General features: G+C 36.8%; 2 protein-coding genes across 2 annotated transcripts in view; one reads left to right on the top strand and one right to left on the bottom strand.

Annotated features, from left to right (window-relative positions):
• LOC111445955 (protein VACUOLELESS1) overlaps window positions 1-6,327 on the top strand; it is a 10,294-nt gene extending 3,967 nt beyond the window's left edge. Inside the window, exons 6-15 of the mRNA XM_023084518.1 lie at window positions 667-756; window positions 841-954; window positions 2,681-2,788; window positions 2,986-3,059; window positions 3,787-3,841; window positions 4,421-4,602; window positions 4,685-4,814; window positions 4,928-5,030; window positions 5,506-5,603; window positions 5,861-6,327. Of these exons, the coding sequence (XP_022940286.1) occupies window positions 667-756; window positions 841-954; window positions 2,681-2,788; window positions 2,986-3,059; window positions 3,787-3,841; window positions 4,421-4,602; window positions 4,685-4,814; window positions 4,928-5,030; window positions 5,506-5,603; window positions 5,861-6,025 (1,119 nt within the window). The 3' untranslated portion in view covers window positions 6,026-6,327. The remainder of the gene's footprint in view (window positions 1-666; window positions 757-840; window positions 955-2,680; window positions 2,789-2,985; window positions 3,060-3,786; window positions 3,842-4,420; window positions 4,603-4,684; window positions 4,815-4,927; window positions 5,031-5,505; window positions 5,604-5,860) is intronic.
• A 745-nt stretch (window positions 6,328-7,072) lies between these two features.
• The window catches only part of LOC111446730 (3-hydroxyisobutyryl-CoA hydrolase-like protein 5), an 8,132-nt gene continuing 1,625 nt past the window's right edge, over window positions 7,073-13,579 (bottom strand). Inside the window, exons 7-15 of the mRNA XM_023085668.1 lie at window positions 13,397-13,481; window positions 13,092-13,177; window positions 8,608-8,729; window positions 8,432-8,492; window positions 8,253-8,351; window positions 7,687-7,788; window positions 7,568-7,609; window positions 7,351-7,457; window positions 7,073-7,263 (exon numbers count right to left, since the gene is read on the bottom strand). Of these exons, the coding sequence (XP_022941436.1) occupies window positions 7,212-7,263; window positions 7,351-7,457; window positions 7,568-7,609; window positions 7,687-7,788; window positions 8,253-8,351; window positions 8,432-8,492; window positions 8,608-8,729; window positions 13,092-13,177; window positions 13,397-13,481 (756 nt within the window). The 3' untranslated portion in view covers window positions 7,073-7,211. The remainder of the gene's footprint in view (window positions 7,264-7,350; window positions 7,458-7,567; window positions 7,610-7,686; window positions 7,789-8,252; window positions 8,352-8,431; window positions 8,493-8,607; window positions 8,730-13,091; window positions 13,178-13,396; window positions 13,482-13,579) is intronic.

The raw sequence follows: 13,579 nt of genomic DNA, 5'->3' as shown, positions 1-13,579 counted from the left end.
CCCCCCCCCCCCCCCCCCACACACACACAGCTGTGAAAAACTTTGAAATTTACATGGAAATTATGTTGTAGAATGACTCATGATAAAATGAATTGTTTCCTTGGTTCTTGCAATGACAACAAATTGAAAATAAAGATAAAATTATTACCCGAATAATTTTCATTTAAGAAGCAGAGTGCTTTTACTTAAGAGACAGTGAGGAATAAGCATTAAAATTTTCATTTTTCAAATGTCTATTAAGAAGAATCATCAAATGAAGAATTGAATTTACATTTGAGCATAAGATCGGAAGCTACTTCCTGCTCATGGTTAACCCCCCCTTTTATGGTTGAAGGTCCTTTGAGATTCTGACTTTTAAGCAACTTTTGCCTACCGATAAAAGATAAAATCAGTCTAAAACTAGAAGAAATGAGGCCGATAAAGAAGAAAATAAATGTGTACTTCGGGAACTTGCAATTTTAGGAAGTGTAAGATACATCCTAATAAGATTTTGAAGTTGTTACAGCTGTAAAAATAAAAATTCATTGCTCCATTCGATATCATGTCTCCCTCATTGACCAAATTCAACGAAAATCCAAGCACTGAGTACTTAGAATATGTCTACCATTTATCGGCTTGTTGCTTATGCTCTCAACAAGATAATTATATTTTGCATCTGTTATACAGGAGGTGGTGATAATGCACTGGGCATGTTCAAAGATAACAGCTTCATTAAATATTCCTGATGTCACCCTTCTTGAAGTTTTACTTGATAAGGTTTTATATCATATATCAATCATTGAGATTCTGTTCCTTTAGTATCATGCAATGGCGTCTGAAATGAACTCTTGCGAAATTCAGCTGAAGTTGTGTAAAGGCATATCATATGCTGCCGTTGCTGGTCATGCTGATAAAATTGGTCGCAGGAAATTAGCTGCTATGCTTGTTGATCATGAACCGCGGTCCTCCAAACAGGTCTTTATTTCTTTACATGTCATTTCTTCTTCTTGGATTCTGTTATTTTTGGGCATAAAAACATATATATTAAGAGAAGATCTACGAATATCCTGTAGTATACGAGTTGTCTCTTTGTTTTTCCATCAGTATATCTCCAGATTTTTTATTTAGAAAAAAAACATACAGCAGCAGACACAATGATTAACCATACAACATTAGACTGAAAAAGGCCCAGGAGATTGCAAAAGCTCTCCAATTTGCTTCTTTTTTTTTTTTTTTTTCTTTCTATAATTGCATATTTTTAGCAAAGTTAATAAGTAGAAATACTTTTTAGTAAAAATACTAGTTCAAAACATAGAAAAACTCAGCTGCTTTGGAACCTACGTGTTCGTTTCCTTTCTTTTTCTTTTTCTTTTTTCTTTTAAAAAGGTCTTCTTTTCCTCTCTTTCTGCATATTCCACAAGGCTGTTGGGATTGCAAATGTTCACGGTTTCCTCTCTCTTCTTATGAACTTTGGGCCAAAAGGGAGCTGGAAAGAAAATCCCTTAGATTCATAGGGACAATACCCATCCAAGGTTGGGCTGTTCAAATAGCTCAGTGCCCTGGAAAGCTGAATGACAGAACCCAAACCACCCAAAATGCGCATCACTCTCCTCTCTTCTCTCTCACTCACACAAACTCGGGCTGATGCATGCTAAGCATCAGAACCTCCATGGATGCATCAACGTTTTCTCTAAAATGCAGCGGTTCAAAGAAGTAATTGGTGGTTCCCATCAAAATCTTGTTGTAGTTTCACCATGTCTAGGTCTGCTGTTTCAGAAATGAGAGTGCTTACTTTGGCAAACAAAGCTTGTTCGGTTGGACAGTGCAGAAGAACTCTCTTGCTATTTTGAAATATGAACCTAAAGAGAAGTCAGATGTGTGCCAAAATGCACCAAATTCCTGAACTCCTCCAATAACCTTCTTCTACTCAGAGTCCCAGAAAGCCTCACTACTGGGATTTACCCACAAAGGAGGGTCCAAAATATCCTTATGGCCATTACTAACCAAATGTGATAGAGCTTCTTCATCTTTCCTTCAATTTTTGCTCTTTTGCAAATCGGTAATGGAATTTCATGATGTCAGCTTTTGGATAGAGTACAGCGTTGCCTGGGAATATTTTTGACTTCCTATCTCTGATTTTTGTGGTACATCCTTTCAAAGGAGATGCAAACGCTCTTTGGATGGCCTTCAACCATTCCTTCTTTTGGTCTCTTTGGCATGAAAGGAATGAGCGGTACTTCAAAGACAATTGTGGGTCTTTTGAGGGGTTATTTGATTTAGTTCTTTCAATACTTTATTTTGGTGTAAAAGTTCACACCCCTTTAGAGATTAGTCTTACTGCCTTATTAAACATATGGATTTCTTTCTTGTTGCTCACTTTTGTGGGCTATCCATTTCATTTATCAAGGAAATCTCTCTGTTTCTCTTCCAAAAAAAAAAAAAACTTCACTTCGGTGTATTCGATACTGGCAATGTAGTTTTTGAACATGCATTTTCAAACTACGAGACTGTTTCAATCAGGTTGAGAATTTTCAAACGGACACGATTTTTTTCCTTTGTTGTTGATGCTATCATATCCTTTCAATGTATGTGGATACATTTTTGTTATACTATGGAAGTGGAATTGTAGATGAAAGAGAAATAAATTATTATGAAAATATTTATCATGAACTCGTTTCCTTTTTTCACTTTGTCCATTTAGGTACCTCTCTTGTTAAGCATAGGAGAAGAAGACACTGCATTAATCAAAGCAACTGAAAGTGGTGATACTGATCTTGTTTATCTTGTTCTCTTCCATATCTGGCAAAAGGTAATTCTTCAATAATATCTAATATATGTATGATTTCTTATCACACGTCTGCATATTTTATGAGTCTAAGATATGCATAAATAAGATCTAAGTGGTATTTACAACTTTTAAATAGCATGCATGTTCTTAACGAAAGCTTGTTTTTTTTCCATAAAAAGAAAACTTTTGAATAGAATGCATAATTGGCTTTTATGCAGAAGCAACCACTGGAATTCTTTGGAATGATACAAGCCAGAATTCAGGCACGTGATTTATTTGTTACTTATGCCCGGTATGTATGAACATTTCTATTCCTCCAGTAATAGATTTGATGCCAAAAGCTTAATACTTTATTTTAAGATTGCAGATTCTTCAATTTTTACTTTGAGGTTAATTTTGCCTCTATTTAATCTATATGAGTGAGATTTTCTTTGTTTTTATTCAGTCTTTTAACTTGAGGATTTCTCGTCCTCCACTATATTTGTCTATGTTTTCATTTGTTGTAAACTGTCTTCCATTAAAATCCATGAGATAAAATAAGAAGTCAATGGAACCAACTCTTGTGAATTGTTGACGAATTAAAAGCTTATGTAGGCTGCAATGGACATATCATTTTTCTTCTTTGTATGCTTACACTAATGTGTTGGAGAACTGTTTGGTTTCCACTTATTGTAATTCTTTGGGGTTACATAAAAAATTTGTCAGGTTCCACTGTATCAAAAGGAGAATAAACTGAACGTAATATTTTCAGACTGCTCGCAGGGCTCGTAGATGCGGATAATAAAAAATAGCAGGCATGCAGATGTTCATTATGACACTACAAATATCATACTCTTGATCTACCAAACTTCTAGTGTTTATTTAGTGGATTGCTGGTTATTAATTGTATGGCTTAATGGAAGCATAGACTCATGACATCGTCTCATGTTTGGTTCTTGAGCTCATCTCTTGTTTTAAGATGCACTTGTACTTAGACATGACCTTTTTATTTGCTTGACTGATTATGTTATATCCTTCAGGTGCTATAAGCATGAATTTCTGAAGGACTTTTTCCTATCAACTGGACAACTTCATGTACGTCTTATGTTCAATATTGGTCGCATCTTTATTTTTTTCAATTTATATGTTGAAACGTATCTCACGAGTTTGTACTTTTTTTATATGGATTAGAGAAATGGTAGGTCTGTTATGTGGAGTATATCTTTTATTTGGAATGATAAGTTTCTTCATTTCTTCGGAGCAAAAGAAAGTGCACCAAAATGATCTTTTTGGATCTGATCGGCCATGTTGATACCCCCATGTGTCTGAGACTGAGGACCAAATAGAAAACCTTAAATCTTTGAATATTGGCGCTTTCACATAGTCAAAAGCTCAAGAGTTTATTTAGAATTTCATCCTTAGTCCTGAGTTCCGAGATGAATAAAAAGGTAATAGGTGGAAAATCCCGAGTCTCTTTAGAACCCAAATTCTCCTACCCTCTTTGTGGCTAGGACATCATTTTTTCTTTTCTTTAAACCACGTAAGATGCACCTTCGATGAGATAAGACAGTTAAAGATGAACAACAATTTTTTATTGGCATTAATCATTCTGTGATGACACTTCAACGGCCATTCTCCTATACCCTTTCTAATACAGTTTATTTATTTTTACAGGAGGTAGCTTTTCTGCTCTGGAAAGAGTCGTGGGTGCTAGGGAAAAATCCAATGGCTAGCAAGGGATCTCCACTCCATAGTCCACGCATTAAACTCATTGAGAAGGTCCAGAGTCTTTTTGCAGAGACCAAGGAACATGTTTTCGAGTCAAAAGCTGCTGAAGAGCATGCAAAATTGTTGAAGTTAGTATAAGCTTGGTTACTTTGTGTTTGTGAATATAAAAAGACATAACACCACTAAATCATTCTCTGATCTCGTCTGCAGAATACAACATGATCTAGAGGTAAGTACGAAGCAGGCCATTTTTGTTGATTCAAGTATTAATGATACAATTCGAACATGTATTGTGTTGGGAAATCATCGAGCTGCTCTAAAAGTTAAAACAGAATTCAAGGTATGTGAACTTCAATTTGCTATTTCCCTCCGTGTATGGTATTGTAGGATAATTACTTTGTTCATGTGTTCCTATTCATATCTCCCAGCTGTTTTTTTCATGTTGTGCCTCAGGTTTCTGAGAAGAGATGGTATTGGCTTAAAGTTTTTGCTTTGGCTACCACAAGAGATTGGGTTGCATTGGAAACGTTCTCGAAGGAGAAAAGACCGCCAATCGGTAAATGTCCAATTATTAGATTATTCATTTTTCTGCTTTCATAGAGAAAATTACTTTCTCCTATTAGAATGATACATATTTACATGCTTACTTATTCTGCCTTGAACTGAGATGCAAACCGTTTCTGAGATTTTATCTTAACGAAAATATTTTTGGAAAGCACTTGCGCACAAAGGTGCTTCCATGAACAAGAGTGAGAAATTACTCATGGGTTCTTCACCAACTCACTCTCATTTCAACCATGCTCGTTAGGTTGTAGCTACTTGGATTCTAACTCTCGGTACACGATTTCATGTGTAAACTTGTGATTATGCTTGTAACTCTTTCCATTCATGTTTTAGAAAAGAAAAAGAAGAAAAAGAAAAATTACTTTTGACTTTTTGAATATATTTCGGTGCTTCAACCTTAATTAGAATTGTGATATTCAATTAGGCTTTTGATCATTAATCTCTCTTTCGTTTTTTTCTTCTAACAGGCTACAAGCCATTTGTTGAGGCTTGCATTGAAGCAGATGAAAAGGCTGAGGCACTGAAATATATTCCCAAACTTGCAGATCCACGAGAAAGAGCAGAGGTAATATAACATTCTAACCCATGCATACTATAGCTTCAATTTTTTGCTTGTATTGCTGCCTGGTAGTCTCATAGATGGGAATTTACGATCTTACCAAAGATGAAAATTTTAGCATTCAAATCATGAAATTTCCAAATTGTGGCACTTGAAAACCAGATTTATCTATTGAATCAAGTTTATTCAACATAATCACCGATTGAGCAGCTATCTAGCAACATGTGCACATTGTAAAAGTGTGATATTTATCTTCTTTACAGGCTTATGCTCGGATTGGCATGGCCAAGGAAGCAGCCGACGCTGCTTCACAAGCAAAGGATGGAGAATTACTAGGTCGATTAAAATTAACCTTTGCACAAAATTCAGCAGCGTCATCAATTTTCGATACTCTTCGAGATCGGTTGTCCTTCCCAGGAGTGTCATAGTCTTTTCAGTCCCACGTTTCTTTGCTCTATTATCTTATTCGGTTTCCCTCCTAAGCTTCTGCTGGTGTTTTTTGTGTAATATTTAGCTATGATTGGTGCATATACCCATATGTTGAAATATCTCACTGATTTGGAGTTTTGTATTCGTTAATTATTTCTGACCCTTGTAACTTTGGCTTTTCCTTCCTCTCTAAACCATGTTCTTTGTCGTCTGTTTGTACAAGACCCCAAGCAACTAACAGTTCAGGGAGACGTGTTCCTATGTTACCTAATTGCCATCAAAATATTCTGTTTTGTTGATATACTGAAATGTGATGGAAAATTACCACAAAAAAAAGGGAATCCTAGGATGGTTGAATCTCGTGTACATGGTCCGAGTTGGGTGTGTTGGGTTGAAGGATTATTTTGATCCAATTCAAAAGTTTGGGTTGGTTGAATTGGTAACTCAACCCAACCTAACCCTCTATTTTTAGGTTGGGTTCGAGTTGGATTGCTTGTCAAAAAAAAATATTGAGTTTTATTTATACACAATTTATTAAGTTTTATTTATCCAAAATTTATAATTATTTAGATATAACTTTAGATAAAATATATTAAAAAGTTCACAAATAAATACAAATCAAACTATAATTATTCACATAAAAAATAAAAAATAATAATATAAAAGAAATTAAACAAAATATAAATAATATTAAAATATATATATATCCTTATCGTCAGAGGCCGAGGTACCACTCCTTAATATAATTTATATATTTTTATTTGGCTCAGGTCAACCCGAAACCGAATCAATTCAGTTCCAGAGTTTGTTTGAGTTGTCAAATTGTCATGTTGAATGTACACCCCTAGAATCTTATGTTTCCAGAGTTTGTAAAGCTACTTCGAATGGTCGGAGATGTTTATTTAATTGATGGGGTCGAACAAGAAATCTTTGTTTAGATGAAGAATGGGAAGTGGGAAAATATTTCTCTCCATTAACGACCTATATTTAATATTTTAGAAATGATGTAACATTATATTATATTCTTTCTTCTCAAATAGTATCTGTTTTATCGAAGATGTTTTGCATTTTTAATAAAAGATGTTTTACATATATGATCATATATGATAAAATCAGGCCTGCAAGAATTATAGACATGAAAAGAAGGTATTCCAAGCATAGCAGCTGTGTTGCAGACCAAAGAACTTACTCCACCTTCGGGGTTGCATAGATTGAATCTTCATATTTACCACTCCACCTGCAATTTCATGCTCAACAATAGCTTATTACTTCATCATTTTCCAAACCCGACTTGATATTCTTAATCTTCAAATGGTGTACCTACCTATGCGTGTCGTTTATGGGTACTTGGAGTTCCAAATCTTCCCCGAAAGGCTCGAATACTTCATCGACCCTGTCACTGTTGACCTTCTCAAGAGTTGGCGGATCCCACTGTATACAGTTCAATAATTTTTAGATAAAAAGACAAGCCTTCCTCCTTACAGATACACACGAGAACACGAACACGAGCGTGAAAACAAAGATAGAATAGAGAAGGAAACCTTAGGAGAATTGTCTTTGTCAATAGTGAGAGCTCTAATACCCTATGGTCATTAGGAAAATGGTTAGTTCAGAAGTGGCCATTTCTTTATTCTCTTAGCTATCAATAACCAATAATTACCTCATAAACATCTCCAGAGATGAGGGTGCGTAAGATATTCATTGTCACCCTGAATTCTTTCTTCAAACATTCTTGAAGTGTTTGCGTTCGACTTTCACGTATCTGCAAATCAAGACACGAGGTCAAAACTACTAATTCTGCGAAAAAAAAGGATTAAATAAGAACTTCCCATCCGGTAAAAACCAGTAGTTGAAGCCTAAGATTCCAAAAATTACCCAATTGATAATAGTAAATCTTGTGCAAAAAAGAACTTCCATCTTCTAGCAAAGCATTATAAATCTGATCTAGAAATGAAAATTTTCATTTCCTTTTAGCTTGACGTGACAAGGAATGAACAAGGTTTACCAATCACAAGAGAAATATTTGTATTTGTGTAATGACCTAGATCCACCGTTAGCAGCCGATATTATCCTCTTTGGGTTTTTCCTTTCGGATTTTTCCTCAAGGTTTTTAAACATGTCTACTAGAGAGAGATTTCCACACCCTTATAAATGGTGTTTCGTTCTCCTCCCAAACTGACATGAGATCTCACAATTTGGTACTACTTATGAAGTTGAATTTTGTACCGATTTTAGAGTTATTTTCAGTCCAGTAGGGGATGATCTCTTTAGTCCCTTCAGAACAGGAACTATCCAGTCATTTCCTTCTGCACTTGCCTCAGCTTCCTGAAAAAACATTGTCCAAAAGTTCATGAGGCCCAGCTGCTAAGAGAGAGAGGGAGAAAGAAAGAAGGAGAAAGACTTACAAAAGAGTTTATAATCTCTGCGACAGTTTCCTTCGAAAAGCATTTATCAATTACAGATTGCCTGGAACATTCCAAACATTTAACTTTAGCTGTCGGATTCATTATGAACTCGTAGCGCGAGAGAGATTGAGAGATATTATATGAACAGGAAACTATTTCTCTATTCCATTCATAACCTTTTCAAGACACTACATTCATCCAGCTGAAATTCTGAAGAAAATTCTTGAATTGCAGATCTGATTGAATTCTCATCATAGGAGTTTAAGCTAATCAAACGCTTCTCTAGTTCGCCCAATTTCTGCGTTACACGGATATAGGATCAAATAAGAACAGATAACAATGCAGCAAAACTGAAGTATAGTAAACAAAGGGTTCATACTAAATGCATTTCATATCAGTCAGTAAAAGGGGGTCATGCTTACCTTTGGCTAATATACAATATATTTACATTCTTCAATTTCTTTGTAATCAAAACCCATAAAATTACTAAGCTCAAGTATCAAACTATCAGGAAGTATTCCCAAGACGATAAATACTTTAAAGACCAGAAAGTTGATTCGTCGTGGTGCTGTGGTGCTCCTGGCTAGTGCTGTAGAAGTGAGAGCTATACCTGTGGTGAATGAGTTCCTGGATGTCTTCCTTGATGAATTACCTGAGTTGCTACCACAGCAGGAAGTCAACTTTGGCATTAAACTGGAACCAGGAACGACATCTATTTCTAAAGCTTCTAACACGATGGTCCCAGAAGAATTGAAAGAATTGAATCTGCAACTACAAGAGTTGTTGAACCAGGGGTTCATATGACCCATTGTGTCACTGTGGGAAGCTCCAGTGTTGTTGTTCGTGAAGAAGAAAAATGGTACAAGAGTTGTTGAACCAGGGGTTCATATGACCCATTGTGTCACTGTGGGAAGCTCCAGTGTTGTTGTTCGTGAAGAAGAAAAATGGTACAAGAGTTGTTGAACCAGGGGTTCATATGACCCATTGTGTCACTGTGGGAAGCTCCAGTGTTGTTGTTCGTGAAGAAGAAAAATGGTACAAGAGTTGTTGAACCAGGGGTTCATATGACCCATTGTGTCACTGTGGGAAGCTCCAGTGTTGTTGTTCGTGAAGAAGAAAAATGGTACAAGAGTTGTTGAACCAGGGGTTCATATGCCCATTGTGTCACTGTGGGAAGCTCCAGAGTTGTTGTTCGTGAAGAAGAAAAATGGTACAAGAGTTGTTGAACCAGGGGTTCATATGACCCATTGTGTCACTGTGGGAAGCTCCAGTGTTGTTGTTCGTGAAGAAGAAAAATGGTACAAGAGTTGTTGAACCAGGGGTTCATATGACCCATTGTGTCACTGTGGGAAGCTCCAGTGTTGTTGTTCGTGAAGAAGAAAAATGGTACAAGAGTTGTTGAACCAGGGGTTCATATGACCCATTGTGTCACTGTGGGAAGCTCCAGTGTTGTTGTTCGTGAAGAAGAAAAATGGTACAAGAGTTGTTGAACCAGGGGTTCATATGACCCATTGTGTCACTGTGGGAAGCTCCAGTGTTGTTGTTCGTGAAGAAGAAAAATGGTACAAGAGTTGTTGAACCAGGGGTTCATATGACCCATTGTGTCACTGTGGGAAGCTCCAGTGTTGTTGTTCGTGAAGAAGAAAAATGGTACAAGAGTTGTTGAACCAGGGGTTCATATGACCCATTGTGTCACTGTGGGAAGCTCCAGTGTTGTTGTTCGTGAAGAAGAAAAATGGTACAAGAGTTGTTGAACCAGGGGTTCATATGACCCATTGTGTCACTGTGGGAAGCTCCAGTGTTGTTGTTCGTGAAGAAGAAAAATGGTACAAGAGTTGTTGAACCAGGGGTTCATATGACCCATTGTGTCACTGTGGGAAGCTCCAGTGTTGTTGTTCGTGAAGAAGAAAAATGGTACAAGAGTTGTTGAACCAGGGGTTCATATGACCCATTGTGTCACTGTGGGAAGCTCCAGTGTTGTTGTTCGTGAAGAAGAAAAATGGTACAAGAGTTGTTGAACCAGGGGTTCATATGACCCATTGTGTCACTGTGGGAAGCTCCAGTGTTGTTGTTCGTGAAGAAGAAAAATGGTACAAGAGTTGTTGAACCAGGGGTTCATATGACCCATTGTGTCACTGTGGGAAGCTCTAGTGTTGTTTGTGAAGAAGAAAAATGGGACAAGAGTTGTTGAACCAGGGGTTCATATGACCTATTGTGTCACTGTGGAGAGCTCCAATGTTGTTTGTGAAGAAGAAAAATGGTACATTACGTTTCTGTATTGATTATAGAGAGTTGAATAAGGTGACAATTAAAAATAAGTATCTGTTGCCACGAATTGATGACTTGTTTGATCAGTTTCAAGGGGCAGCAGTATTTTCGAAGATTGATCTTCATTCTAGTTATCATCAGATAAGAGTCAAAGAAGAGGACATACCGAAGACAGCTTTCCGTACTCGTTATGGGCACTATGAGTTTGTCGTGTAGTCCTTTGGTCTGACTAATGCCCCTGCTGTGTTTATGGAGCTGATGAATCGAGTATTCCAGAATTTCTTGGATTCTTTTGTGATTGTGTTCATTGTTGATATCTTGGTTTATTCCAAGACAGATGTTGAGAATATATTTGAGGAAAGTCCTGTTGTTACTACGTGAACAAAAACTATATACCAAATTCTCGAAATGTGAGTTCTAGCTTCAGAAGGTGGTATTCCTTGGCTATGTGGTATACAAGGATGACATAGTTATTGATCCAGCAAAGGTGGAGACAGTTATAAGTTATAGGTTGGGCTCGACCAACTACCGTTATTGAGGTGAGAAGTTTCCTAGGTTTAAGAGGGTATTACATACAATTTATTAAAGACTTTGCGAAAATTGCTAACTAGAAAAGGAAAGGCACTTGAGTGGAGTTGAGCTTGTGAAAGAAGTTTCAAGAACTCAAGGAAAGACTGGCATCAGCACCCGTGCTTACTGTACCTGACGGTATTGAGAATCTGGTAATTTATAGTGATGCCTCTAAGAATGAGTTGGGTTGCGTACTTATGCAGAACGGGAGAGTTATTGCTATTAGAATTGCACAACAACACACACTCGATCTAGATGAACACAAAATATAGGAGAGAGAATATTGGGTAAAGGTTTTATATTGGTTACGGTAGAAAATATATTTTCAGTTTACTATATATAGCTTTACCAAATATAACCAATTTTTTACCAAATATAACCCATTTTCAAATCTCTTTAATATATATGATTCAGTTTACTATATATAGCTTTACTATGTAAAGTATACTTTACTATGTATTGACTGTTGACTAAGTTATAAATAAGCAGCAAAATCTATAACCTAACAATTCTTCCACTTCGAGACTGATCCAGTCAACCAAGAATTTCATTCTCAAACGACTGATCCAGTCAACCAAGAATTTCATTCTCAAACGACCATCAGCATCTTCACTGCACCATACCAATTGAGGCTTTGCACAACCTCACTATTCCAACATCAACACATTTTATCAACATGTTTGCTAGATTCTTTGCACCCTCTATCCACTCCAAACACATCCCCATCTTCCACTAACCTGCAAGTGAAATAGTATCGCCTTCTGTGTTTCGTCTTTGTATGATAGATCGGGTTCCTCACCAACTGTATGACACTCTGACTATCTTTATAAAAAAACTTTTATGATAGACCGGGTTCCTCACCAACTGTATAACACTCTCACTATCTTTATAAAGAATCTTTTTGTGCTGCTTCTTGCCCAATTCTTCCAGATAGTCAGTCATCCATATCATCTCCTTTTCAGCTTCAGCCATTGTCACGTACTCAGCTTTTCAACTTCAGCCATTGTCATGTACTTAGTTTCAGTACAACACACTTTTGAAGTCTAAACATCCCATCATCCATGGCTTGCTCCTACTTGGTTGTATCCTCCAACTGTAGCATCAAAGAACTCTAGTTCCCTTTCACCTCCCTTTCACCAGAGTCAGCAATAGATAGTGGAATAAAAGTACATACATATCTGTGGTACTCTGATAGTATTGAATGATCTTTTCAACACCGGTTCAAGTGTCACTTGCTCCACCACTGGTTCCTCTACAACAATCTCAGGAGTTTCTTGAGTATCTGTTACAACATCACTAGGTGATTTTTTTTGCAACTCAATCTCAACTCCACTTGCTTCGTTGTCTTGGAACCTTGATCTACCTCTGGTTTCTCAGCAATAGTCTCAGGAGTTTCTTGAGTATCTACTAACATTACGAGGTGAATTTTTCTACAACTCAACCTCAACCTATAACCTAGGCTCTGAAACCAACTTGTAACACCTGCTCATCAACAGCTCGATTCACAGGAGTTACCACTGACATCGACAGCTCAAACACAATAGTAACAGAACTCCGTGGACATCAGTGTTGTGAGATCTCACATCGTTTGGAGAGAGGAACAAGTGCCAACGAGGATGCTAGACCCTAAAGAAGGTGGATTGTGAGATCCCACATCGGTTGGGGAGGAGAACAAAACACCCTTTATAAGGATTTGAAAACCTCTCTCTAGCAACTCGTTTTAAAAACCTTTTGGGCTCGATGGACTTGGGATGCGCTATTACAGATGTAATATACTTAAACATTAACACATATATACATAAAGAGAGAAGGCTAAACTTACCTCTAAAGGAACAAAATGTGTTGCAAGCCCAGCTGCAACCAGTTCCTTGCCGTTCAACCTGGACCCAGTTAACCCCAAGTATTCTCCTGCAAATGTCCACATCGTTATTCAATCAACTTAGGAAAAAGATGTCAAAATTTTCAGTTTAGTTAAAATCAAGAGATATTTCGATTTTGATGAACTTTCAACCAAAGAAAAAGAGCATGAACTCTTAAAGAAAATGTTTAGAATAAATTAAGTGAACCTTTTAAGCTATTATGTCCAGAAATGCAACTCAAAAGAGTTCATTTTCAATTTTTTCTTACCCAAATGTCCAGGAAGATGAGAAAGCATATAAGAGAAACCACAATCAGTGTGAAACCCAATACTTGCTTCTGGAGTGGCAAAAACCTGTATCAAAGAATCCTTGAAACTCATCTCTTCGGAATTACTAAGGAAACTGAAATCAAACAACGTCTAAAATAGACAAAAAAAAAAAAAAAAAAAAA

The sequence above is a fragment of the Cucurbita moschata genome, unplaced genomic scaffold (assembly GCF_002738365.1).
Source record: "Cucurbita moschata cultivar Rifu unplaced genomic scaffold, Cmos_1.0 Cmo_Scf00008, whole genome shotgun sequence".
Lineage (NCBI taxonomy): Eukaryota > Viridiplantae > Streptophyta > Magnoliopsida > Cucurbitales > Cucurbitaceae > Cucurbita > Cucurbita moschata.
This window is presented reverse-complemented; position numbering and strand designations above follow the sequence as displayed.